Genomic DNA, 26702 nt, shown 5'->3' on the forward strand with positions numbered 1-26702 from the left:
GAGAAGGATAGGTGTTAGCTCTTCTCTAAATGTTTGATAGAATTTGCCTGTGAAGCCATCTGGTCCTGGGCTTTTGTTTGTTGGAAGATTTTAAATCACAGTTTCAATTTCAGTGCTTGTGATTGGTTGGTTCATATTTTCTATTTCTTTGTGGTTCATTCTCGGAAGGTTGTGCTTTTCTAAAAATTTATCCATTTCTTCCAGGTTGTCCATTTTATTGACATATAGTTGCTTGTAGTAATCTCTCATGATCCTTTGTATTTCTGCAGTGTCAGTTGTTACTTCTCCTTTTTCATTTCTAATTCTGTTGATTTGAGTCTTCTCCCTTTTTTTCTTGATGAGTCTGGCTAATGGTTTATCAATTTTGTTTATGTTCTCAAAGAACCAGCTTTTAGTTTTATTGATCTTTGCTATTGTTTCCTTCATTTCTTTTTCCTTTATTTCTGATCTGATCTTTATGATTTCTTTCCTTCTGCTAACTTTGGGGTTTTTTGTTCTTCTTTTTCTAATTGCTTTAGGTGTAAGGTTAGGTTGTTTATTTGAGATGTTTCTTGTTTCTTGAGGTAGGATTGTATTGTTATAAACTTCCCTCTTAGAACTGCTTTTGCTGAATCCCATAGGTTTTGGGTCGTCATGTTTTCATTGTCATTTGTTTCTAGGTATTTTTTGATTTCCTCTTTGATCCCTTCAGTGACCTCTTGGTTATTAAGTAGTGTATTGTTTAGCCTCCATGTGTTTGTATTTTCTAACAGATTTTTTCCTGTAATTGATATCTAGTCTCATAGCATTGTGGTTGGAAAAGATACTTGATACAATTTCAGTTTTCTTAAATTTACCAAGGCTTGATTTGTGACCCAAGCTATGATCTATCCTGGAGAATGTTCCATGAGCATTTGAGAAGAAAGTGTATTCTGTTGTTTTTGGATGGAACGTCCTATAAATATCCATTAAGTCCATCTTGTTTAATGTATCATTTAAAGCTTGTGTTTCCTTATTTATTTTCATTTTGGATGATATGTCCATTGGTGAAAGTGGGGTGTTAAAGTCCCCTACTATGATTGTGTTACTGTCACTTTCCCCTTTTATGGCTGTTAGCATTTACCTTATGTATTGAGGTGCTCCTATGGTGGGTGCATAAATATTTACAATTGTTATATCTTCTTCTTGGATTGATCCCTTGATCATTATGTAGTGTCCTTCTTTGTCTCTTGTAATAGTCTTTATTTTAAAGTCTATTTTGTCTGATATGAGAATTGCTACTCCAGCTTTCTCTTGATTTCCATTTGCATGCAATATCTTTTTCCATCCCCTCACTTTCAGTCTGTATGTGTCCCTAGGTCTGAAGTGGATCTCTTGTAGACAGTATATATATATGGGTCTTTTTTTTGCATCCATTCAGCCAGTCTGTGTCTGTTGGTGGGAGCATTTAATCCATTTACATTTAAGGTAATTATTGATAATGTATCTTTCTATTACCATTTTTTTAATTGTTTTGGGTTTGTTATTGTAGGTCTTTTCCTTCTCTTGTGTTTCCTCCCTAGAGAAGTTGCTTCAACATTTGTTGTAAAGCTGGTTTGGTGGTGCTGAATTCTCTTAGCTTTTGCTTGTCTGTAAAGGTTTTAATTTCTCTGTCAAATCTGAATGAGATCCTTGCTGGGTAGAGTAATCTTGGTTGTGGGTTCTTCTCCTTCATCACTTTAAATATGTCCTGCCACTCCCTTGTGGCTTGCAGAGTTTCTGTTGAAAGATCAGCTGTTAACCTTCTGGGGATTCCCTTGTATGTTATTTGTTGTTTTTCCCTTGCTGCTTTTAATATTTTTTCTTTGTATTTAATTTTTGATAGTTTGATTAATATGTGTCTTGGTGTGTTTCTCCTTAGATTTATCCTGTGTGGGACTCTGTGCTTCCTGGACTTGATTAACTATTTCCTTTCCCATATTAGGGAAGTTTTCAACTATAATCTCTTTAAATATTTTCTCAGTCCCTTTCTTTTTCTCTTCTTCTTCTGGGACCCCCTATAATTCGAATGTTGGTGCATTTAACATTGACCCAGAGGTCTCTGAGACTGTCCTCCATTCTTTTCATTCTTTTTTCTTTATTCTGCTCTGCGGTAGTTATTGCCACTATTTTATCTTCCAGGTCACTTATCCATTCTTCTGCCTCAGTTATTCTGCTACTGATGCCTTCTAGAGAATTTTAAATTTCATTTATTATGCTGTTCATCATTGCTTGTTTGCTCTTTAGTTCTTCTAGGTCCTTGTTAAACGTTTCTTCTATTTTCTCCATTCTATTTCCAAGATTTTGGATCATCTTTACTATCATTACTCTGAATTCTTTTTCGGGTAGACTGCCTATTTCCTCTTCATTTGTTTGGTTTGGTGGGTTTTTACCTTCTCCTTTATCTGCTGTGTGTTTCTCTGTCTTCTCATTTTGCTTAACTTACTGTGTTTGGGGTCTCCTTTTCACAGGCTGCAGGTTCGTAGTGTCCGTTGTTTTTGGTGTCTGTCCCCAGTGGCTAAGGTTGGTTCAGTGGGTTGTGTAGGCTTCCTGGTGGAGGGGACTAGTGCCTGTGTTCTGGTGGATGAGGCTGGATCTTGTCTTTCTCGTGGGCAGGACCACGTCCCGTGGTGTGTTTTGGGGTGTCTGTGACCTTATTATGATTTTAGGCAGCCTCTCTGCTAATGGGTGGGGATGTGTTCCTATCTTGCTAATTGTTTGGCATAGGGTGTCCAGCACTGTAGCTTGCTGGTCATTGAGTGGAGCTGGGTCTTAACGTTGAGATGGAGATCTCTGGGAGAGCTTTTGCCGTTTGATATTATGTGGAGCCGGGAGGTCTCTGGTGGACCAGTGTCCTGAACTCGGCTCACCCACCTCAGAGGCACAGGCCTGACACCTGGCCGGAGCACCGAGACCCTGTCAGCCGCACGGCTCTCTCTGGGCTTCTATTTCGGCAGCAGCAATGTGACTCTGGACGGTGTGAGCCACTTTTTTCGCCAGTTGGCCAAGGAGAAGTGTGAGGGCACCCAGCGACTCTTGAAAATGCAAAACCAGTGCTGTGGCCGTGCCCTCCTCCAGGATGCGTGGAATCCTTCTCAAGATGAGTGGGGTGTAAAACCCAGGACGCTGTGGAAGCCACCATTCTTAGGGAGAAGAACCTGAACCAGGCACTATTGGATCTGCGTGCCCTGGGTTCTGCCTGCGCCCCTTTTTTTTTTTTAAGATGGCAGTTCATCGTATATTAGTCATTATAGTCCTAATGAGAATTTCAAAAGACTTTTTTAAAACAACAGTTGATTTTAATGTTTATCTGGAGACATGAACCTGAAAATAGCTAGGAAAATTCTTAAAAAAGAAGGACAATTTGGCATATCATATGTTAAGTCAAAATTTTAGTAACTAAAACCATTTCGTACTGGCACAAGATACACAGATGAATTAGTGGAATTATTTGGGAAATTCAGAAGTAAAGAAAGTTCATATGGACCTCAGAATATAACACAGTAGACATTTCAAATCAGGGAGTTAATTGAATAGTATTTATTGATTGCTGGTTGTGTACCACTTAACCAGTACTGAGGATACAGTGGAGGTTGGGAATTGTATCCCCAGTGCCTAGTAACTGGCACACAACTTTTTCTGCTTTCTTGTTGGGGGAGACAGAGAAAACGAACAAATTAATAAAACACATCAGGTGGTGATGAGTGCAGGGGACAGAAGACGATAGGAGGCAGCGCTGTGCATGGAGCCGGGGAAAATCTCTCCCATAGGTACCATCTGAGCAGAGAGCTGAGTGAACAGCAGAGTCATGGTCCTGAGGCATGAGCGTGTTTGGATGATTTTATGGACGTGTGAAGTCAGGGAACCGTATGGGAAACAAAAAGAAAGCTCAAGCCATCCAGTTAGTGGCATACCGTACAGTTACTAAAAAGGAAATGGTAGATCTGGAGATGTTGATATGCAAAAGCAACACTGTCACGTGAAAAGAGCAGTTTTACAGAAGGCTGTGTTTGGTTTGGTCCCACATGGGTGAGACAAACACATCAAAGGAGTCTGGAATTGTTAATCTGAACATGGATTTGTGAGAGGGTTAGGGAAGGGACTGTTTTACTTTCTACTTTATATGTTTCAAAATGTCTTTGGGTTTTGGTAAGATATCAAGTATTTATAATAATACAAAAAAAGATGCTTCAATTTTGATTTTATAGCATTAATTATTTTTAAAACATGAAAAAAAAAAGGACATTTCTGGTAAAAGAGACACGTCTCCTTGATTTGAAGGAGGTGGCAGAGTATATTGAAAGGGGCAGGCTTTGGAATCTTACAGGCCTGGGTTCTAATGCCAGCTCAGCTTCTTCCTGCTCTTGTGACTTAGGGTAAGTTCCATAATGCTGTAAGTTTCTTTCTTCACAAGTAAAACAGGACAAATAACGTGCTTAGGATTGTAAAAATTAACGTGTTTCCTAGTACATATTTACTTCTTCCTCTCATCTTATTTGTGGTAATGCTGGAATGTTTCCGCAATCTAAAGCCTCAGGAATGATGAGTTCTAGGATCTACATTGTACAAATACATACAAATGGATCAAGGATGGTAATCCTAATGAGAATCTGTCTTAAAGAGCTTCACACTACAGTGGTCAAGTTATTTGTACTTCACCTGGTTCCAGAAAATACTTTAGGCAGATTACAAAAATTTTGTGATAAGAAGTAGCATGAAGTAAAAGTAATGGCAAAGAGAAAGAAAAACATAGGTGGGGGCAAAAAAAGGGATGAATGAGAGCAAAAATGTTTTTACATGAGAGTAACACTTTTAACTCTAAGTGTTCTGGCAGCCAGTGAAAGAACCTTTATATCACACAGTGTATATTGCTTATGGAATAAAAAACAATCATGGAAGAAATTAAAAGTAGATTTGGAATGAGAAGAAGTCCCCGCACACATACACAAAGCCTCAGGTCACACAGGTAAAATTTTTACAACTTTAAAGGCATAGGCTTTGGTTGTTCCAGAATATAGGAAAAGAAGGAAAGTTCCCATATTTTAAAAAGTGAAGCATGTATACCTTCATAAATCAATAGCATAAAAATTTCTTTAGAATTGTACTTCTTAATCTTTTTGGTCTCTTCTTTATACTCTTAAACATTGTGAAAGATCCCAGGAGCTTGTTTATGTTGATTGTATGTATTGAAATTTAAAACTGAGAAGTAAAAATATTTATTAATTCATTTTAAAACAATATATTAACATAACATTTTAATTGTAAAAAGTTTATATTTCCCAAACTAAAATAAATGTTGGTGAAATGAAAAGCATTGTTTCACATTTTTATAAATCTTTTAATGTCTGTCTTAAACATCTGCATAAACATCTGTGATATGCTGTTTTCAATAGTCTTTTCAGATAATTGTGCATATTCTTCCTTGAAACTTCAGTAAGTGGCAGTTTTTTTTTTACAGGTTTGTCGTAATGTGCAGTCTGTAACCACAGATTTTGTACTCTAATATATTGAAATCCATTGGTTTATCTTACACTCTGAATAGATCTTTTACCTGTGATGATTTTATAACATTATGTATTGGTCATTTGATAATATTGGATCACTGAATTGAGCAGATCTTCTAAAGTGTAACATTTCATTATATAGTATTTGTTATGACCACTAATCTCATCAGAAAAGCCTTTAGGTATTTATTTTGAAGCTGTCAAGTTCATGGTGTAGATATAAGTCTTCTAGTATTCTGATTTTCTCCTGAAAGCTTGAATTTTATAATTGACAGTAAATGCTGCAGTTGTCTTCCTTGAAGTAATAAGCTGACTTTGTTCCTGTTTAAGAAAATGTCTGGCAAATACCCAAGTATGAATGACCATAGTTTGTTAGTTGTTTTTGCAGGTAAAAATGGTGGTTCATGAAAAATCAGCTACTTCCGCTTGCAACTCAAATAATTGCACAAGTGCTTCTCAAGATAACTATCACTTTGTTGTGCAACTGAAGTGCTTTATGAGTATTTTCTATTTCATTGCTAAGAATATTGAAAAGATACGTACTCAAGTGTAAGGGTTTAATAATAATAATTTTTACTGCTTCAACAAGTACCTTCTTAAGTGAAACTGTCCCCCTGTCTCCCCACCAAGATTATGTGGTAGTGAAGAGTATTTACTGCTAATAGTCTGGTGCCACTGCCTCAAGTCATGCTAAGGTGCCAGTAGTTTTACCCACTACTGGCTTAATACCGTCAGTGCAGAGTCAACACATTGAAAAGTATAAGTAATGTCTTAATAATACCTTTGACCTTCCAGACCCCTGAAGGGTCTAGGGGACACCGAGTGGTCTTTGGACCCCATTTTTGCAAACTGCTGATGTATACCAACTAAAAAGTAGAATACAGCATTACACTAAAATAACAGTACTTTGATTAGGCCCAAGTGGTATTCCTCTTTTGAATGTATGGATGACTAAATATTCAAAAATCTCTTAATTGGAAAATCTCTTAATCTCTTACTAATGTCATAAATATAATTCATGACATTAGTAACTCAGGGAAGAAAATGCAGGTGATGATTATAATAGAGTTTCTAAAAATCAAACTGATAGAACTAAAGAAGTATCCTTTTAAAATTTAAAAGCCACAAAAATAAAACCCATAGTCAAAAGGAATAAATCAATGCTTTCTAAGCAGGAGGTATATGTGAATTTGTATGTGTCTGTGAATATCTTTACTGTGTGTTGTGTTTCTCAAGCTAAAAGTTATCATCTTTCCCAGTGGTAAACAATGAAAGTACTCCCATTAAAATAAGAAACCAAACAAAATTACCTAACGTTGTGTGGCATGATTAGCATTTTAACATTGTTTGGAAATTGCCACATAATGTAGCATACCATGATGATAAAGAGGAATACATGTTTGAAAAAATATAGATGAATTTTGATTATAGGTGATGATAATAAACCTGGAAAGCCTCAAAGAAACAACTGTTAAAAGAAAACTGTGTTAGGAACCATAGGATCTCAGATGGCGATCTAAATTTTTTATGTCAAATTTCAGCCATTTCCTATAACAAAACTCTTCTAGTTTTTGCTTAGGAAATGTGATAGGGATAGGAACACATTCAAAAAGCAAAAAAGTAAAACCCATAAAAGGAAATATAAAAGATCTAATTGAAGAAATTTATAAGTATACCTTGGAGATATTGCAGGTTTGGTTGTAGACTACCACAATAAAGCAAATATCAAAATAAAGTGAGTCACACAAATTTTTGGTATCCCAGTGCATATAAAGTTATGTTTACACTATACTGTAGTCTCTTAGGTGTGCAATAGCATTATGTGTGTATACCCTAATTTTAAAATACTGTATTGCTAAAAATACTAACCATCATTTGAGCCTTTGGCAAGTTGTAGTCTTTTGGCTGATGGAGGGTTTGAAATACTGTGAGAATTACCAGAATGTGACACAGAGACACAAAGTGAGTAAATGCTGTTGGAAAAATGGCACCAATAGACTTTCTGACTCATGGTTACCACAAACCTGAAGTTTGTAAAAAAAAAAAAAAAAATCTACAAAGCACGATAAAATGAGGTATGCCTGTATCAAACCAAAGGAAGTATAAAAATGGAAATATTAAGCTTTGTAAAGATAGCAATCCTTTCTAAATTGATAAATTCAGAGCAGCAGTGGAATCCCAACAGGATTCTCTTACTTTTGGAGTGTGACAGTATTGATTCTACAATTCATCTGTAAGGAAATACTGAAAAGAATGATTAGCGGAATGAATAGATAGAGGGGTTTGTCCTGTAAGTCTTATAAAAAATGTAAAGGTATCGTATGATACTGACACCAGAGTAGATAAATCAGTAAATCAAAATAGATTCTCAAAACAGACCTCAGATATTTAGGGATTTAGCATATGATGCATTTCAAAATGTCTTCAGTAAATGATTTGGGAATAGCTAATTGACCATCAGGCACTGATTTTGCCAATATGCAATCATCAATTGCTGTCATGTCTGCTTCCCTAATTTCTAAAACTTTTCCTTGTCTTAGAATGTCTATTTCACCCTGTATGCTGCTACCAATTAGATAACTTTCCCATTCAACTATCTTCCCAGAACACATAAAATAATTAAAAACTCTTTAGCTAAGAGGTAATGAAACTGATTTTTATTATAAGGCTATTAATGAGCCAGGTGCTAGCTCATTTAATTTCACAGGTCCAAAGTAAAATTAATCCCCATTTTACAAAAGAGCAACAGATTCTAAGCAGTGCAATTTCAGCAATATCACAGACAGGATTCAGTTCTAAAGTTTGTTTTCAAAGTCTGTCTTCATTATGGTTAGGCAGACTGCCTCTTTTTTTTTTTTTTTTTTTTAAGGATTTTCTTATTTATTTATTTTATTTATTTATTTTTGGCTGTGTTGGGTCTTCGGTTCGTGCGAGGGCTTTCTCCAGTTGCGGCAAGCGGGGGCCACTCTTCATCGCGGTGCGGGGACCGCTCTTCATCGCGGTGCGCGGGCCTTTCTCTATCGCGGCCCCTCCCGTCGCGGGGCACAGGCTCCAGACGCGCAGGCTCAGCAATTGTGGCTCACGGGCCCAGCTGCTCCGTGGTATGTGGGATCCTCCCAGACCAGGGCTCGAACCCGTGTCCCCTGCATTAGCAGGCAGATTCTCAACCACTGCGCCACCAGGGAAGCCCCAGACTGCCTCTTGAAACTGTATTGTATGGCCCCTGTCTAATGCTTCCAACTAAACCTCCCTTAGCCCTAAATTCCACCTATACTGATTTCCTTAGTCTTCCTCCCACAAATGTTTATACTTTTCTACTTCCATGACTTTGCCTATGCACTAATCTTTGCCAGTAACATAGTTCTCTTATTCCCTTTCCCACTTGTCGATTGTTTACTTATCCTTTGAGTTGTAGGCAAAATTCTGCACCTCTTCTCTAACTTGAGTACGTTTTCTTGTATTTCTGTAGTTGAAAGTATCCTTCATTTTCTTTATTCCATTATATTTTATACTTCTGTTATGGTGCACATCAATCTGCCAAGGATTGATTATATTCATCTAGTTACTTGGGTATATTATGTAGTATACAAAAGTGAGAGAGTGGTTCTCTTACTATAATTTAGTAAGAGAAAGACATGTAAACAACTAAAATATAAAGCAGGATGAAATAGTGTCAAAAGAAACAAGGAGCATGCAAAAAGTGACCATTGTGGACAGTGAGGATACAGAAAACATTGTTGAGTAGATTACTTTTGATCTGCATCTTCAGGAATGACAAGGATTGAGCTAGGTAGCATCTAGGAAGAAGGAACATGAGCAGAGACGTGGAGGAGTGGTTGGTCTGTGGAGAGAGATGAATTGGGAGATGAGACTAGGAAGCCAGTCTGGGACCAGATCATAGAGAGCCACGCTCCTGAGCTTGGTCTTCTTCACTCCTTTTCAGGAGCTTGTGAGAATGAGATTGTAAGGAAGAAGAGACAGGCATGTACGAAGAGTAAGATCTTAAAGCCTTTTAAAAAGCTTGGATTTAAAAAAATCCAAAAATGTATTGAAACAAAATACAATTTCAGTGACACAGCTTAAAAAATGAGAGGTTGCCTTGTGCAAATGTGTTTCTGACATAGTGTTCTTAAGCTCCACTAAAGGATGTCTGGCAAGTTTAGTTGTCACTTGCTTATGTACATTGGTGTATGTATTTATATTTATGTATATATGGAATATTTTTACTTTTAGTCAGTGATGCATGGACCTTTTCTTTTTCTATGTGAAGACTAGCTGATAATTTTATATACAATGTACATTTATTCTTGAGATTCAGTATATTCAAGTTAAGCATATTTAACCAATTTTTCATCTACATATTACCAAATCATTAGTTTTAAATGTTTACCAGCTAGAGCTATCTATTTGTTATAGCATTTCTTCAGTTTACCATAACAAGGACTTACCAATTAATATAAAAATAATGAGGGATTTCAAGATATAGATAGAGAGTAAAGCAGTTAAAATTTCTAAATACCTTGAAATCAGAGGCACTACTGAAATTGAAGAACTTCTGTGTTTCAGGAATGTGACTTTTAGGGTCCTCTGTTGATCAAATTCAGCAGCAGTCTACAGTTCAGTTAGCTTCTTCAGTGTAGGAAATCTTTTCTGCTATTATTGCAAACTTCATTATATTCATAAGAGGTGATGATTAGGTACCTATAAAACCAGAGAAAGACATATACTAAACTCTAGTTCCTCAGTTTATTGGCATGAAAATTTTAAATTTTGGTTCAAAATATGCTCAACATATTTTGAATGTTGCCTGTGTTTTTAAGATTTGATTTTGCAGATATGAAGGTTTTCTTTCTAGGAATTGGAATGTTTGGAGTGTTAGAAGCATTCACTGAAAATAAATTGAATTCTTAAAACAAGTAATTGATTTGGGATGACTAAAATATTTAATGAAACTATTATACATTGTATCAGGACTTCAACATTTGTATATTTAAAAATGAGTTGATGTTTTGTATAGCAGTTGTATGTATGATTTTTTTCTGTGTAGTTTATATTGATGTACTTCTTTTTGTGTGTTGTTCAGCCGTATATGTGGAAGTCCATGTCCTGCAGTGTGGCCTGATGTAATCAAACTACCATATTTCAACACCATGAAACCAAAGAAGCAATATCGTCGAAAGTTAAGAGAAGAATTTGTTTTGTAAGAAGGGGATGCTTAAACATCCATATTGCGTTGATTTTTTTTTTAAAGTTATTTCTTGAGAATTCTAAATGTCACTGTAGCCTCTGTTGACCTAAGGTCGACCTATCACAATTCTTCTATGTCATTGAATTTTGAGTTCCCTTTGCTACATGCAAATTACCATTTCACCATCATTATGAAATCAGTGCTTTGGAGTTTACCTGAAAAGTTAAATAATACCATTTAAAATTTTAATGAAACAGCTTACCAGATACTTGAACTGAGTGTTTTACTTTGTTGTAGGAAACTGTTCCGTTAAGTTTTTAATTTATGTTAAGACAGCAAATTGCCCATAGAGCAGTAAAATGTACTATTGTTTGCCAATTTTCAAATTATTTAGAATAATAATTATAAAATTATGTAAAAATAAATATTTCTTTAAAGGAATATTTGGAACTTACTGGAATGAAGTATCACAAACATGTTATAAAATGCTAATACTTAAAATAAGCTCCTAAAGAAACATTAAGCTTGAGTCAAAGAACATGCATGACTTTTGTAATCCTCTCATGCCAGTATTCCTGCAGCTGCACTAGACTTATTTGATTACATGCTCGCCTTGGATCCTAGTAAGCGCTGCACTGCAGAGCAGGCTCTTCAGTGTGAGTTCCTGCGGGATGTGGAACCGTCAAAAATGCCTCCACCGGAGTAAGTGACTTTTTACTATATGCAGAATCTGGACAATATTAGTAACATCATTATATAGCTATCAGAAGCTATTCCATGATTAGTTAAGTCAAAAGAAAGAATAAATCAAAAGGAATAGAATAGCAATAGTGTACATAATTTGCACATCTAGAATGCAGAGCCTTGCTTTATGTTCAGCTAACCATAGGACTAGCAAAAGCGGCCTTCCTCTAGTTAATTTTATTAATATATTTCCACCCTAAAAAAAATGTTATTGCTGCTGCTATTGTAGTACTGTTTCTGCCAACACTAGTTGCTTAGCTAAAATTTTGAGTGCTATGCTAAGCATTTCTCACGTATTACATTAATCTTTATAATCTTAACAGGTGAGTAGTAGTATCACCATTTTACAGAGAAGGAAGCAGGCTCAGAGAGGTTAAGAAACTTGCCCAAGAATACAAATCTAGTAAAGGGTGAAGCCAGCTCTCAAATTCAAGTTAGTTCTATAACAAAAAAGAGGTTCTGAAATACTCCTTAGCAGACTCTACAGTAGGAAATTCTTGTCATTGAATAAAAATATTCGTGTCAAAAGCCTGTATGGTATGAGTCTACTGTCTGATGGCGGGGGGTGGGTGTCGGGAGGCAGGGAATGCACAGAGTCTGGGCGTCAGAATGGCTGGGTTCTTGAACCTTCACTCCCTTGTGGCTCCTGTAATTTCTCTAGGATTGATTTGGGGAAGGGGACAGAGCAGTCCATTTGGTTCTCCTTGATAGGTTCTAGAACGTTTGTAGAGATTTTCTTAGTGATTTTAAAAATGATGATGAGTGTCACAAAAACAAGCCTGTCCCTATAATAATAAAATGTGTCCATGTAGTAACAATTAGCATCTTGTGAAGGAACAGACGTGGGATTTGGAGTTCAAATCCTGGCTCTTCCACTTAACTAGTTAGATTGGTCTTATTATAGTTCTATGAGACCATCATATTTGGCTTTAGTTTTTACTGAATTGTATGTGAATAGCCTTTGTGGGATGATTTGGAAGGCAAAAAGGATCTATCATCTGATATGTTGAGGGACCTGAATCATTCACTGTTGAATTGTTTCATGGATTTTTTTGCTTATCAGTATATATCAGCAGTCTTGAAACTTTGGCTTTAGTACCCCTTTAAAGAATTTTTTTAAACTTTTGATTTGGAAAAATTTCAAGTCTATACAGAAAAATAGGAAGAATATTACAATGAGCAGTCATATACTCTTCATCTAGATTCAACACTTAAATGTGTCCAAATTTTAGTTATCACTCCATATCTTTTTTTCCTGAACTATTTGCATATTATATTGTGGGAATGATATTTCACTTATAAATAATTCACCATGTTATCTATAAGAACTGGGACTTTATTCTGTATAACTACAATATCATTATAAGGCATAAGAAATTTAACATTGTGTTAGCTAATAGTTTATATTCAGATTTCTCTAGTTGGCACAATAGTTTCCTTTGTAGTCTGTTTTTCTGTTTGTTTTGTCTTGGTTTTGGTTTTGGTTTTTTCTGATGAAGAATTTATTCCAAGCTCACACATTTCATTTAGTTGTTATGTCTCTTCAGTCTTTGGGGAAGACTTCTTACGACATTGACATTTTGAAGAGCTAGCTGTTTTGTAAAGCATTCTACAGTCTGGCTTTAACTACTTCCTCATCATTAGTAATTAGTGTTTTTTTGTTTTTTTGGCAAGAATGCTACCTAGGGTAGTGAAATGTGCTTCCTGCTCTATCACATCAAGAGGAATATAATGTCATTTTTCTCCCATTATTGGTAGTACTAAATTGATATCTTGGTTTAAGTGGTCCACATAAAAGAATTCTGATAAAACTGTATTGAACACATTTTAAATAGACATCTAAATTTTTAAAATCAAGGGTTCAAATAGTTGCAAAAGGTATAATTTTCAGTGTATAAGTGTAGACACTTTAAAATAGAGCAGTTACATCATCTTGTAAATGTATTTAGTGGAATCAAAATATCTTAGCATTTCATATTCATCAACATTCACTCAGAAAATGTATGAACAAACTGTTCAACAATTGGACACCGTTGGGTTTGTGTGTGTGTGTGTGTATGTGTGTGAACTTACATTGCTTCTGCACGTTTTTAATGTAGCATATATTTATGCTTGAAAGTATTTTATTGATTACCCTATAGTACTTCTTTAAAACAAATACATGTATATAAATGGAAATTTAATTTAAAAATTTCCTCTGACTACAAAGCTCTTTTTTTCTTGATTAAATTATTGCATGTATTAGTGTACGTATTTCAGTTTAAAAAAAAGAAAAAATTAGTAAATTTTGTTGGAGATGCAACCTTAATGAAATTGCGCTGAGATTTTTTTCCCTCAAGTAATTTGCATATCTATTAATTAATATTACTTATTCTACAGTGAGATATAGTTCCACATTAATTGTAATTTAAAAATTTTTGTAAGTGCTCTTTTAAATAAGCATTTGAGACTGGATGGAGTTTTGTCATAGTTAAATCACTGAGTTCTTTGAACTTCTTCTACATTATGTCCCAAAAATCACAGTGCTCTGTCATCAAAAATTATTTTAATGACCTTTCAGATGTCAACTTAAGATTGTTTCTCTAATTTTCTTGACAGTAAAGAATTGGAAACCACATGACTTGCCAAAAGATTTCTTATCCAGTCATTAATCATTTATTTTTTTTCAAATTTTAAGAAAATAAACCAAAGAGGATTTACCAATATTTATTACATGACTTCTTCTTATACTTGTTGCTTTTTCTTTTATTCGCACTTTCTTAATCCAGTATACTTAGAAGAGGTTAAGAAGTCAACATGTAATTTCAGTGCTACTTAAGCAGTCCATTTGCTAAATTGTGTTTCTTATTACATTTTAAAAATATATGCTTTTGTCAAAATCTTGGAACTGTAGATGTATCCCATTCAATTTATGGAAAATGTTTGCCACATAATAGGAAATTCTGTTCATATTGTCAAACACATCACCTAAATTCACTTAACTTCTATCAGAACGCACCCAACTGCACTTCTGCATTAAAAATAAATATGTTAGTACACATTTTGGTAAACATTCTGTAAACCAGCAATAAATTATAGTACATCTTTGTTAAGTACATCACTAAAGCAATCAGGTTGAAATTATAGTGATATTGATGTGATATTTAAATAAAAAATTACATAAACAATATAACATCTCATTATTATTTTGTCATGTAATGGGTAGTTAAAATTATAAAATGTGAAGGTAAGGACTATGAAGAAAGGCATTGGTATTCCTTTGGGAAATAGCTATGTGTATTAAACTCGTTATCAGTTTTTTTTAGGAATAAGCAAATGAGTGGGGGATAATAAAAAAAAAACCTCCATTAATTTTATTAGATGTCCCGTCACACTTTTTTAATGTACTTAATGAAAAGAGTATGTATTGCTAAGAAGTGAATTAGGCCAGCAGCTTGTCTGTAATTTTATTTTTTCTTAACAGCATCAAACAATTCATAAGATAAATATGATCAACGTAATTGGAATAAATATTTCATGATATGATAAAAAAATACTTTTAAACTACCTTGCTGAATGATAAAACATGAACATAATGCTTACTATGTGAGAGGCACTGTCCAAGCGCTTACATATGTTAACGTATATTACCTGTACTCCACAAGGTAGATTGTGTTGTTAACCCCATTTTTAAAGATAAGCAAACTGAGGCACAGAGGTCAAGTTACTTGCCTATGAGACACAATAAGTAAGTGGCTGAGCCGGTATTTGAACCTTTAGAAAAGAACACATTAAAAATTTGGTTGTCCTGGAAACATTCCTGGTACATCTAATAGTCATCTATCTATCCTGTTTAGCTATTTGTTGGGTAATGTTTATCTTTCCTACTGTTGAGATCATCCATAAAGAATCTCTTGCGTTTTAATTGTGGGAGGGAACAAAAGCCCTTTTTAGTGGATTTCTTTGCTTTATTCTCATGGGACTCTCCCACAAGAGCAATGCATTCCTTGAGCATCAGGATGGAAAAAAATGAAATCACTCTAGTCCCCCCAGTCTGCAGTACTGCAGTATGTCTGAATTCAGAATAACCCCAACAGAGGCTAAGGTTACACATCTTGTAATACACACACACACACACACACACACACACACACACACACACACACACACACACACACACACACACACAGAGAGAGAGAAAGGAAAGTCTTTGGCAGGTTTTTGATGCCTTAAAGCTTCCCAATATCAATATTTCAAATTGTCCCTTTGTTTGTTACTCCAGGAGGTTTTTACACGCTGAGGCAATGCACCATAGTAAGATGGCTGAGAGGTATGCCTTTGTTTTGTTTTTGGACCTCAGGTGCATAGACTTGGTTTAATCATAATCCTTGTGTCACTCATCATTAGTCCATGCATGGCTCTCTTTTTTTCTTTTAGTTACTTAATTTAATTAGTTATTTTAAATGATGTTAATAAGCAGCCATGAACTTACCAAATAAAAGCTAGAATCTTGACAATAACCTACTTTACTCATATCATACCCTCTCCGCCGACGACCTATCCCCCTTGCCTTCCTCCACCTGAGGTAACCATCATCCCTGTTTTCTTTTGTATATACTTTTTGTTGCCATCTATATGTACTCATAAAAAGTTACATTTTACAATTTTAGTTGCTTTTAATTTTATGAAAGAGTGTCATGCTGTTTGTAATCTGTTGGGAATGACTTTTTTTTCACTTAATATTATATTATATTGCTAAGATTTGACCATATTGTTGCATATGCCTTTATTTTATAACATGAGATAAGACTAATTGTGAAAGAAGACGTGTGAAAGAACTTTCTGAACATGCAGGCCCTTCTCAAAGATCAATTTTAGGAAAGAGGACATATGGATATGGAATTTCTTTTAGAACCATTCCAGGTATACCCCCTCAGAAAGTCTTCATGTACCCCTAGAGGTAAACGTATCCAGGTTGAAGACCAGGTTGGGGCTGCTTAAGGGAATTTATAGATATTCTGGGCAAGTTTATTAACCTTTCCAAGCCTCAATTTTCTTATCTTTAAAATAGATATCATAGTAACTTCCCACTGGATTTTTTTTATTAGGGTACGAAGAAAATATTTATAAATCAAATATTTGTCTTTCTTTAAACAAAAGTTATTCTGCAGTGTTTCAATTTTGTGAAATTACACGAGGTAGAATTGTTTCCGAATTATGGATAACTCTGATAGTTGCTAGTTATTCAGAACTCTCGATGACTGATGTCCCTGGATTACAGTCTGTTTTTGAAACTCCTCTGTAGCATCAGATTAATTCTAGAGCATTTGATTATAGAAGCAAATAAGAGGGTCTCAAAAAGTAAAAAGCTTGTACTAGAAGGTTTTTCGCAAATTTATGTCCTAGCCTTTGCTACTTTTTAATTCCGTGTCTAGTTTCTGCAAGTGGCATATTTTTCACCTTTTTTTTCCCATGTCCTATTCAATGTATGTTGTACTATGATAAGAATTGGCTTTAAAAGATTGCACCAAGGATAATAGTAACCTATTTTTGTGAACATACATTTTTCATTCATAGTTTTAATAAGTTATTATTCATTGATTATCCAGAAGCCACAGAAAAATAGTTTGTCTGTATAGGTGAAGCCCTGAAGGAGGGGGACATTAAGGGTGATTTGTGTTGGAGGAGTTTACAAAGCCTTTGTGTGAAATCTTCAAGAATAGCTTGCAGGGGAGCGGGGGTGGCAGCTTTGGGGCTATGTAGTAAATACTATCATTTTGTTGTTGTTGTTGTTAAGAAATGCCATTGACAAACAGTTTAATACTTTTTTTTCCAGCCTTCCTTTATGGCAAGATTGTCATGAGTTATGGAGTAAAAAGCGAAGAAGACAGAAGCAGATGGGCATGACTGATGATGTTTCCACAATTAAAGCCCCCAGAAAGGACTTGTCTCTGGGCATGGATGACAGCAGAACTAACACGCCTCAGGGTGTGCTGCCGTCTTCACAACTGAAATCTCAGGGCAACTCGAATGTAGCACCTGGTCAGTAATACTTCCATGGGTTGATTTTCTTCACGTTGTTTTGTGGCTGGCGTTAATTATATTGCTGTAGTGTTAAAGCACTTGTGGCTAAAAGTTGAACACTGAATTCAACATTTCCTTGTTATTTGATTGTGCCAGTACAGATGTTTCACTGCTACTGGCACCACAATATTGTGCAATCTCAAGGTAAGATTAATTTATAAAGAAGGCATCAAATTACATATAATTAGTGATGGGTCAGGTTTCTCTGTCTTCTTTTTTTCCCTAGTGCAAGAGTCAGTAGGTCTTTTACTGACACTATTCTGTGAGGCTCAGCGTTCAATGTCTGTGGATGCTTTTCAGGAGTAAGAAGAAAGGTAAAGGAAAACAGCCAGGAATCAGAGTAGAAGCTCTTTCATACTGTTTGTAATGTCCTCAGGTCACTTTTAATATATTTCCCAATATATTATAGAATCTCAGACTGGAATCTGATATTGTGCCAAAAGTGACTTGAAGTATGATAAAGAAGGGTATTTTGGGGAAAGTTAAATTTCTTCGTCTGATTCAATCTGTTATAAGCGTAAGCTTCTTTACGAGGAACCAACCTCTTCAATGTTGTCAGAAGTGCTGTTAAATTCATTCTCTCATTTAGTTAACGACTTTCAAAAAAATTGAATCCACTCCCTCATTTTGCCTCAAGAATCCAGAAAGCATTCAGCTTTAATTTTTTTATGAAGACAGAGATGATAAGAAATAAATACATGTATGTGTGGAGGTGGTGTTTTATTAAACATGAAAAATAGCCCAGCACTTATTAAGAGATGAGTAAGTATTGACTGATCAGTTAGTTGATTAAAACAGATCTATGGATCAGATTGAACTTTTGGTGGTTAAATATAACTATAGAGTAGATTAGCTGAGAAAGCTTGAGAAAGATTACCTTAATGCTTTCCCATGTAGTCTACAAGCTTAGACTTGACCTTGGTCAGACTACATTAAAGTGCTAATACATGTTACATTAAAAACCAAAATTAATTGTTATTTGTTGTTCAGAAGTATTCTTCAGAGTTTCTTGAAATAGTGAATTCCCCTTGTACATGAAAATATTTGATGTATATATAGCTTAGGAGAAAACACATTTATTTGTTGTACAAAGTGAGGGCTGTCTATATCAAGTTCAGTATTATTTGTCTTCATGGTAAAAATATGTAAAATTTGGAGAAAGACAGAAGCAACAAGAAGTTTTCTTGGTTTGTGTTTATGTCACCTGTTTTATATACCATCTACTACTGAAAAAGGATTTGAGATGGTTGTAACAGGAAATTTGGATGGTGGTCACTTGTCCTAGGCAACAGTTGTCATATTCCTTAATAAGACTACCAGGTGTTTATTTCTGCTTCTCTTCATGGAACTGATGTCCTTATTCCACTAGGAAGCCTAGTGGAATAGAGGTAGTTATTTCACTCTATTTTAGCTGATAAAAAATGAATTCTGGGTTTATTTTGTTATTGTTTCTTAGCTTTGCATATTTACAACTCTGTTAATTTTAGAATTTCATTTTATCCCTCCCTCCCTCCTTCCCTTCTCTTTTCAAACTGTCACTATTAAGAAGTGAGGGTTCTAGTTTTTTGAAATACGAATGAATCCTCTTTGCTCCATTTTCTACATCATCAATAAGTGCCATGAAATAAAAATGCCCCTTCTGTGTAGATGAGACACCACAGTTAAAGTGTACTTCTCTGAGCTCACATGGAGACTACCTCTGTTAATAGAGAAATGAAAGGGAAAATGAGGAAAACTGGCACTTGGGTGTAGCAAACAAGCATGGGTCCTTATTAATACCTGCGGATCACAAGAAGAACTTGCAAGAGTTTGTTTTGAATTATTCTAAAAATGTTAAGAAGTAATAAAAAGTATCTCAAAATATATAAAGAGAGAATATATTTTAAAAAGCATTAATCATCACTTTTTCATCTTGGAGTACTATTAGTCTGTCATCTGTGGTTATGGAAATTGCTTATCAGTATCTGTATTATCACTTAGCATATATAGTATTATGTACATTTGAGCCTTGTTGTTACGTATGACTCAGATAAACTTGCACAAGAACGTATGCAAACCATCTAAACTGTCTAAACTGAGTCTAAACAAGTCTAAACTGAACATTAGAAAAAGAAAAACAACTGTTTTAGTGGTCATGAATTAATGTCAACTTATATGTACATGATAAGCATGCTTCTGTAGGAGTTCCTAATTTACCAAGAGTGCTTAACTTAAAAAAAAAGCAGTTTGAATGAAAGACATTATATCAGACAGTCTGCAAAATCCCCGTTTGAATTTACTGCAAAGATAAGGTTAGGTTTTTAGAAAATAAGTGTTATTTTATATAAGCAGTACAGGGAGTGGTTAAGAGTTCAGACTCTGGGGACTTCCCTGGTGACGCAGTGGTTAAGAATCCGCCTGCCAATGCAGGGGACACGGGTTCGAGCCCTGGTCCGGGAAGATCCCCCATGCCGTGGAGCAACTAAGCCCGTGCGCCAGAACTACTGAGCCTGCGCTCTAGAGCCCGCGAGCCACAGCTACTGTAGCCTGCGCGCCTAGAGCCCATGCTCCGCAACAAGAGAAGCCACCGCAGTGAGAAGCCAGCACAACTAGAGAAAGCCCATGCGCAGCAGCGAAGACCCCAAACAGCCAAAAATAAAAAAATAAAATAAATAAATTTATTTAAAAAAAAAAAGAGTTCAGACTCTGGAATCAGAATACCTGGGTTCAAATCTCAACTCTGCCACTTACAGAGTTTGTGACCTTGAGCAAGTTATTTTTTTAAATTTTTTTTATTTATTTATTTTTTAAAGGGGAAGAGGAGGAAATGAGGAGTCTTTTTTTTTTTTTTTAAAGTATTTATTTATTTATTTATGGCTGTGTTGGGTCTTCGTTTCTGTGCGAGGGCTTTCTCCAGTTGTGGCAAGCGGGGGCCACTCTTCATCGCGGTGCGTGGGCCTCTCACTATCGTGGCCTCTCTTGTTGCGGAGCACAGGCTCCAGATGCACAGGCTCAGTAGTTGTGGCTCACGGGCCTAGTTGTTGAGCAAGTTATTTAGTCACTCTGGATGTCAGTTTCTTCTTCAGTAAAAAAAAATGGGGCCAATAATACAGCATGCCTTATAAGGTTGTTGTGAGGAATAAAGAATGTAAATGCTCAGAATGGAACCTAAAATTGTAGTCGTTGCCATCCTCATCATCATCCAGTGCCCATTCTCAGGTGCTGTTTCCTGGTCATGTCTATAGTATGGGGTTCTAATGGTGGTCTCGGTTTTCCTTTCGAAGTATTTACCCTTCAAGATAATTTATTCAAAAGGGACTGCAGTTCTTTTTCTTTTTTGTTTTAATTTATGTGCCGTTACATCTTAAATATACATGAAATTGAACTAGAAAGAGATTCCATTTTCACAGTATTTCTCAAACACTGTCCCACGAATGTACATTTTAATAGGGTAATACAGAGCCATTCTGTGGGGTGGGGAGAGCTGTGAATCATGGCAATTCTAATTAATACACATTTTGTCTTTAGTAAAAACAGGCCCTGGACAGCAGTTAAACCACAGTGAATTGGCAATCCTACTAAACCTACTACAATCTAAAACAAGTGTTAGTGTGGCTGATTTTGTCCCAGTGTTGAACATTAAGGTAAACTCTGAGACTCAACAGCAGCTAAATAAAATAAACCTTCCTGCTGGAATTTTGGCAACAGGTGAAAAACAGACAGATCCATCAACACCACAACAGGAGTCTTCGAAACCGCTGGGAGGAATTCAGCCTTCTTCCCAGAACGTCCAGCCTAAAGTGGAGACTGACGCTGCCCAGGCTGCTGTGCAGAGCGCGTTTGCGGTTCTGTTGACTCAGTTAATAAAGGCTCAGCAGTCAAAGCAGAAAGACGTGCTACTGGAAGAGAGGGAAAATGGATCGGGACATGAAGCGTCATTACAACTCAGGCCGCCTCCAGAACCTAGCACTCCGGTGTCAGGTGAGTGTACAGATAGCAGACTGCTAACACGGCTGCATTCACACTGTTTTCTTGCTGTTGATGATTAGCTATAATGTGTAGTGTTTAGTAGCTTTGCTAGGAGATGTCCTGAAAATTCTCAGGTCACTGGTTATAGGTTGGTTTCTTAGTCTGTGTACTCCTAGGAGTTGATTCTTTAACGAATTATCTGTGGGTGATAGAACTCATTATGAATGCTATCAACGTTTCTCATGTGAACCTATGGTTAAGAAATAATCTTTCACTCCAGTTACAGCAGGATGATTGACCAAGGCAGAAACCTTATGTATACAGTAGCTTTTGTTCTTCAGGCGGTAAATAGGTACATGTGAGATGCCTTTGAAAAGTCAAATACAACAAAATTTTTCTGTCACCATAGACTCAAATGGTAGCAGGCGATATTTTAATACTTATATATACCTTTTTATTTTTCATTTGACTTTTGGGTTGTTTTTGTTTGTTTGGTTGGTTGGGTTTTTTTGTTTGTTTGTTTTGTGTGTGTGTGTGTGTGTGTGTGTGTGTGTGTGTTTTTGCCAGAGATATAACTTCTAATGCTCTTTAGAAAACATTAACTATTTTGAAGTTTTTGTTTTCCATGGTAACTTTTGACTCTCTTTTTTTGCCTTGTTTCACTTAGGGCAAGATGACCTCATCCAGCACCAAGACTTGAGGATATTGGAGCTCACGCCAGAACCAGATCGGCCTCGTATTCTGCCTCCTGATCAGCGACCTCCTGAACCACCTGAACCACCACCAGTCACTGAAGAAGATCTAGATTATCGGACAGAAAACCAGCACGTACCCACCACTAGTTCTTCGTTAACTGACCCTCATGCCGGAGTGAAAGCAGCCCTGTTACAGCTCCTTGCTCAGCATCAGCCCCAGGATGATCCCAAAAGAGAAGGTGGTATTGACTACCAAGCAGGAGACACTTACGTCCCCCCTTCAGACTACAAGGACAACTTTGGGTCCTCTTCTTTCTCTTCTGCTCCTTACGTTAGCAGTGATGGTCTCGGAGGCGCCTCTGCTCCACCACTGGAACGACGTAGCTTCATTGGAAACTCAGATATTCAGTCCTTGGATAACTACAGTACTACTTCATCTCATTCTGGTGGCCCACCTCAGCCTTCTGCCTTTTCCGAGTCATTTCCCAGTTCAGTAGCTGGATATGGAGACATTTACCTCAATACAGGTCCCATGTTGTTTAGTGGAGACAAGGACCATAGATTTGAATATAGCCATGGCCCCATTGCAGTCCTGGCAAACAGCAGTGACCCTTCCACAGGGCCAGAGAGTACTCATCCTTTGCCAGCAAAGATGCACAACTATAACTATGGTGGTAACTTACAGGAAAACCCAGGTGGCCCTGGCCTCATGCATGGACAGACCTGGACTTCTCCTGCCCAAGGACCTGGGTATTCACAAGGATACAGGGGACACATTAGCACATCAACTGGCAGAGGTCGAGGCAGAGGGTTACCATACTGAGTATCTGTTTTTCCTCAGGCACATCGTTTTTATCTGGAAAGACTTTTCTAGCTGCAGTTTAAGGCAGCGATCCAAGAGACTTGAATAATATTAATTCAACAACAGCTTTATTTTTATGTGGAAAAGGGTCTTGCATACAATAGTTTAAAAAAAAAAAGACAAAAAAAAACACCTTTGCTTAAATTCATGCTGTTCTAAAAAACTAGATCTATTGATTGTACATCTTCACAAATTCTAGTTAACAATTTTATTTTGTATTCTTGCAGTTTTAAGTGGATGCTAATCTTAGGGACATAAAAGTCTTTTATGGCCCTCTTGCAGATCTTCTGAACTATGCACATTTGTGCTTTTTTGTAAGTTTGGACCAACTTTTATGTAACAAACAACCAACCCCTCCCCCCTCCAGTTTTACAACAATCAGAAAGGGCACTGATTTATTCGGTATTTTTCTTTTTACAAAGCTACCTTTAGTCAAAGGTCACTGTCAGTCTTTGCACCTGCTTTCAGTGTTATTGTGAAAGGTGTACTTTGTGCTCATTTCAGAAAATAAAACACAACCTTTCTCTTGATGCAACAGTTTTATAAAAAAAAAAAATGGTCAACGTTATTTTTGTTTTATTTTGCAGATTATCATAGCCTAGCAAAATGCATTCAAATGAAATAGTGGGTTTTATATGAAAAATATGGGTGGGGTGGGGAGGGTAAGTAAGTGCCTTAACAGGTAAGCTTAAGGTCTGAGAAAGTAGTTAACCTTTACACCCATTTGTCTCCTAAAGGGAATCAATGCATTGTATTGAAGAGGCAGGGAGCTCTCCAGTGTCTAGGGGCTGCCTGCTCCGTTCCTGTTAGGTCCATTCCCTCTGCCTATCACACTTTCTCCTTTTCTTTGGGCTGTGTTACCTTCCACTACCACCTTCTCCTGATAGGGGAGTGAGAGCAAAGAAAGGGAGTCCAACTCCCAACAGCACCTTTTGTTACTTCTGAGAAAAAGTCCTGAAAAGTTGTGTCATTTAAACGGTTGAAAATAATAGCTAAATGAGAACTGTAGAGTACCTTTTTCTTTCAGGCTGCCACATTGTCCCTGTTTCCTTTTGCCATGCATAATTGGAGGGCAGTAGCATAGAAGCAAGGCTTAACAACAGAACTGGCATAATTCTGTTAAAGTTCATGGGGGGAGGGATGGCGAACACCATATTTTAAGTTATACAGTTGCCATTTTAAGACAAAGTTAACTGTTCATTTTACTCGTTAACTAGAAACATTGCTTAGGTTGAATTTACCGAAGTAAAAAGAAAAAGTAGTGCAAAAAAAACCCTCTTATTCTCTCACTTTCTGTGAGGTTTACTACAACTTCTTCTGCCACACCTAGAGTAACTTTACTTTAGTTCATTTTAGAATGATGGATAACCCTTATTTCAACTGTAATGGTGTCAAGTTTAACTAACTTTTTGTGTGCATTCAAACACACATACCATTATAATAATCCTAGAAAGGAACCAAAGGTAAATAACCAGTGTTGCCATTAGCACTAAATGGCAAAACAGACTCTGGAAAGGAGAGCTGTGCCAACTCACCATTTTGTTTTAACTGTTCTCCTGGTAACTTATTTTTTTATTGGAATCTTAAATTGGAACAACTGTTATCAAATGGAAATGGCTCCAGTTCTAAAGTCAGTCTTTTAATCCTGTGCCCTCTATCTGACTTGTGAACCTTCGTTTCAAAACAGTACATGGGAAGCATTATAGTTTGGTAACAGTAAGAATAGTTTAAAGTGAATAATTCACCATTTTACTGCTATAAAATGAGTTGATGTCTTTTGATGGAATTTTTTTGTTGGGGAGAAAGAAATGAAGAAAAATTATTTTGCTTTTATTTGAATATTGAATACTAACAACTTATAATAAAACTACATTGCAGGAAGTGAAGAAATATTTTGAAATTTAGCAAAATAGCTACAGTATTCAAGTATCTGGAATTTTAATATGGTGAGTCTTAGAGCTTTAGACTTTCCTATAAGTGACAGTATCTAAGTTATTCTTAATAGTCACACTTGATAATTCTGCTGACCGTAGCAGCTAACCTAAAATTGAAGATATTTATGTGACATGAATAGCCTGTGTTTTAAAAATTAAATATTTTATATAAAATTGAACTGTGTTTGGATAGTTTTTCCTAACATTTCAGTTATGTATTTATGTTGGGAGAGTGGCTGGGAGGACAAGGAAATTGTTGCTTGCAATTGAAGATTTGAACTATAGCTCCTAATAGTACCCTAAGACAGCATTGATTGTGAGACAACAATATTTTATGCACTAGTTAGGAAAAATGTTGCCAGTTAAACCACAACTCAAGGCTAAGATACATCAATTGTAAGATACTTCCCAAGTTCAGAGATGTTATTATATGAAAGAATGTTTCTTAAAATTGATGAAATGTGGTAGTAAAAATCTTAATGCATCTTTTCATATCATTTAATACTTCAGTAAATTTGGATTAATGAACAGGGTTGGGAAATCACTAATTCTGTATGTTATAATAACTGCAGTAATCACTGAGTATTCTTGGGTGAAATTTAAGCAACATAAAATGTTAAGTTTTTTTTTTAAAGAAACAGGTAAGTCAGATTGCAAATGAGAAGATGAAAATAGAAAAAGATTGGACCTACCAAAAGAAGAAAATATTTATTATCTCCCATGTGAAATTCCCTTATGTATTTCTTGATACAGCAGCTTTTTCTGCATGCAACTCATGTTTCCCAAGTCTTCAATCCATTATTTGTTGGAGAGTTGCTGTCACCAATGAAATTTTAAGACTCATTTTAAGGGTTTATTGATTAAAATAGTTTGTGGAATGTGAATTAAGATAGTGCTTTAGCTGTGATTCAGAGCTTCACTCCTTCAGTAAATATATATTCAGTGCCTACCAAGTGCCAGGTACTATTCTAGTACTTGGGGTACATCAATCAACATGAAAGGCTTTAAATCCTACTTCCAGTGGGCTGACAGTGAGCAAGAATATTTAAAAAGTGGAGAAGCTAATAGTACTTGCTACTGTTCAGCTGTATCTAAATTACACCTAAGTGAAAGTAAGATGAAAATGTGTAAAATTTTGAAGTCAAATTTGAATAGAGAAAGTTCTGGAAAGAAATAGAGCAATTGGAAACTCATTGACAAAAACAAAATTTAAGTTGGAGCTGGCCAGTTTGCAGTAGGCCAATTTGTAAGAAGTATCAAGACTTCTTGAGAAAAATGGAAGGTAAACAGGTTAAATGCTTCCAAACTAATCTTTCTGGTAATTCTGAGTTAAAGTTTTGCTGTATTTGCTATGAACTTAATCCAATTTTAGATGATTTTTCTCCTGAGGGCCCCCTTTTTTTTTTTTTAAAGGTAAAGCTGAAATAGATTTGAATAAAGATCTACTGATTCCCTGGGATAATGATTTTGATATTTTAAAAGTCTGAACAGGACGTCCCAAAAATCTAAAATCATCTGGTCCATCTCTTTACTTTACAGCTAAGAAAAATGAGATTTAGATGGATTATCAGGGTTGTTCTCTAAGCCATAACTAAATTCTGTAGTAAATACTTAACTTTTTTTAAGTCAATGAGAAAATTGACTTAAAATACTTACCAGTGTTATAGTAAGATAAAATAAATTTAGAATGCTGAACAGCTAGTTTAACACAGATGGCTTTGAAAAGTCAACTTAAGAAAAGGCTTCAGAAAAAACAGGGAAATAAAA

The 26702-nt window shown here is 35.9% G+C and overlaps 1 protein-coding gene across 2 annotated transcripts in view; it reads left to right on the forward strand.

The window, feature by feature from the left end:
• Nucleotides 1-25114, forward strand: part of CDK13 (cyclin dependent kinase 13) — a 116260-nt gene extending 91146 nt beyond the window's left edge. The window contains exons 10-14 of one of the 2 annotated variants that reach the window (XM_057550568.1): nt 10585-10701; nt 11260-11391; nt 17249-17454; nt 21004-21456; nt 22112-25114. In XM_057550568.1, the coding sequence (XP_057406551.1) occupies nt 10585-10701; nt 11260-11391; nt 17249-17454; nt 21004-21456; nt 22112-22962 (1759 nt within the window). In that variant the 3' untranslated portion in view covers nt 22963-25114. The remainder of the gene's footprint in view (nt 1-10584; nt 10702-11259; nt 11392-17248; nt 17455-21003; nt 21457-22111) is intronic. The other variant, XM_057550569.1, reaches the window with a different exon arrangement.
• Nucleotides 25115-26702: the final 1588 nt, after the last annotated feature.

Source organism: Balaenoptera acutorostrata, chromosome 7 (genome assembly GCF_949987535.1).
Source record: "Balaenoptera acutorostrata chromosome 7, mBalAcu1.1, whole genome shotgun sequence".
NCBI classification, from domain to species: domain Eukaryota; kingdom Metazoa; phylum Chordata; class Mammalia; order Artiodactyla; family Balaenopteridae; genus Balaenoptera; species Balaenoptera acutorostrata.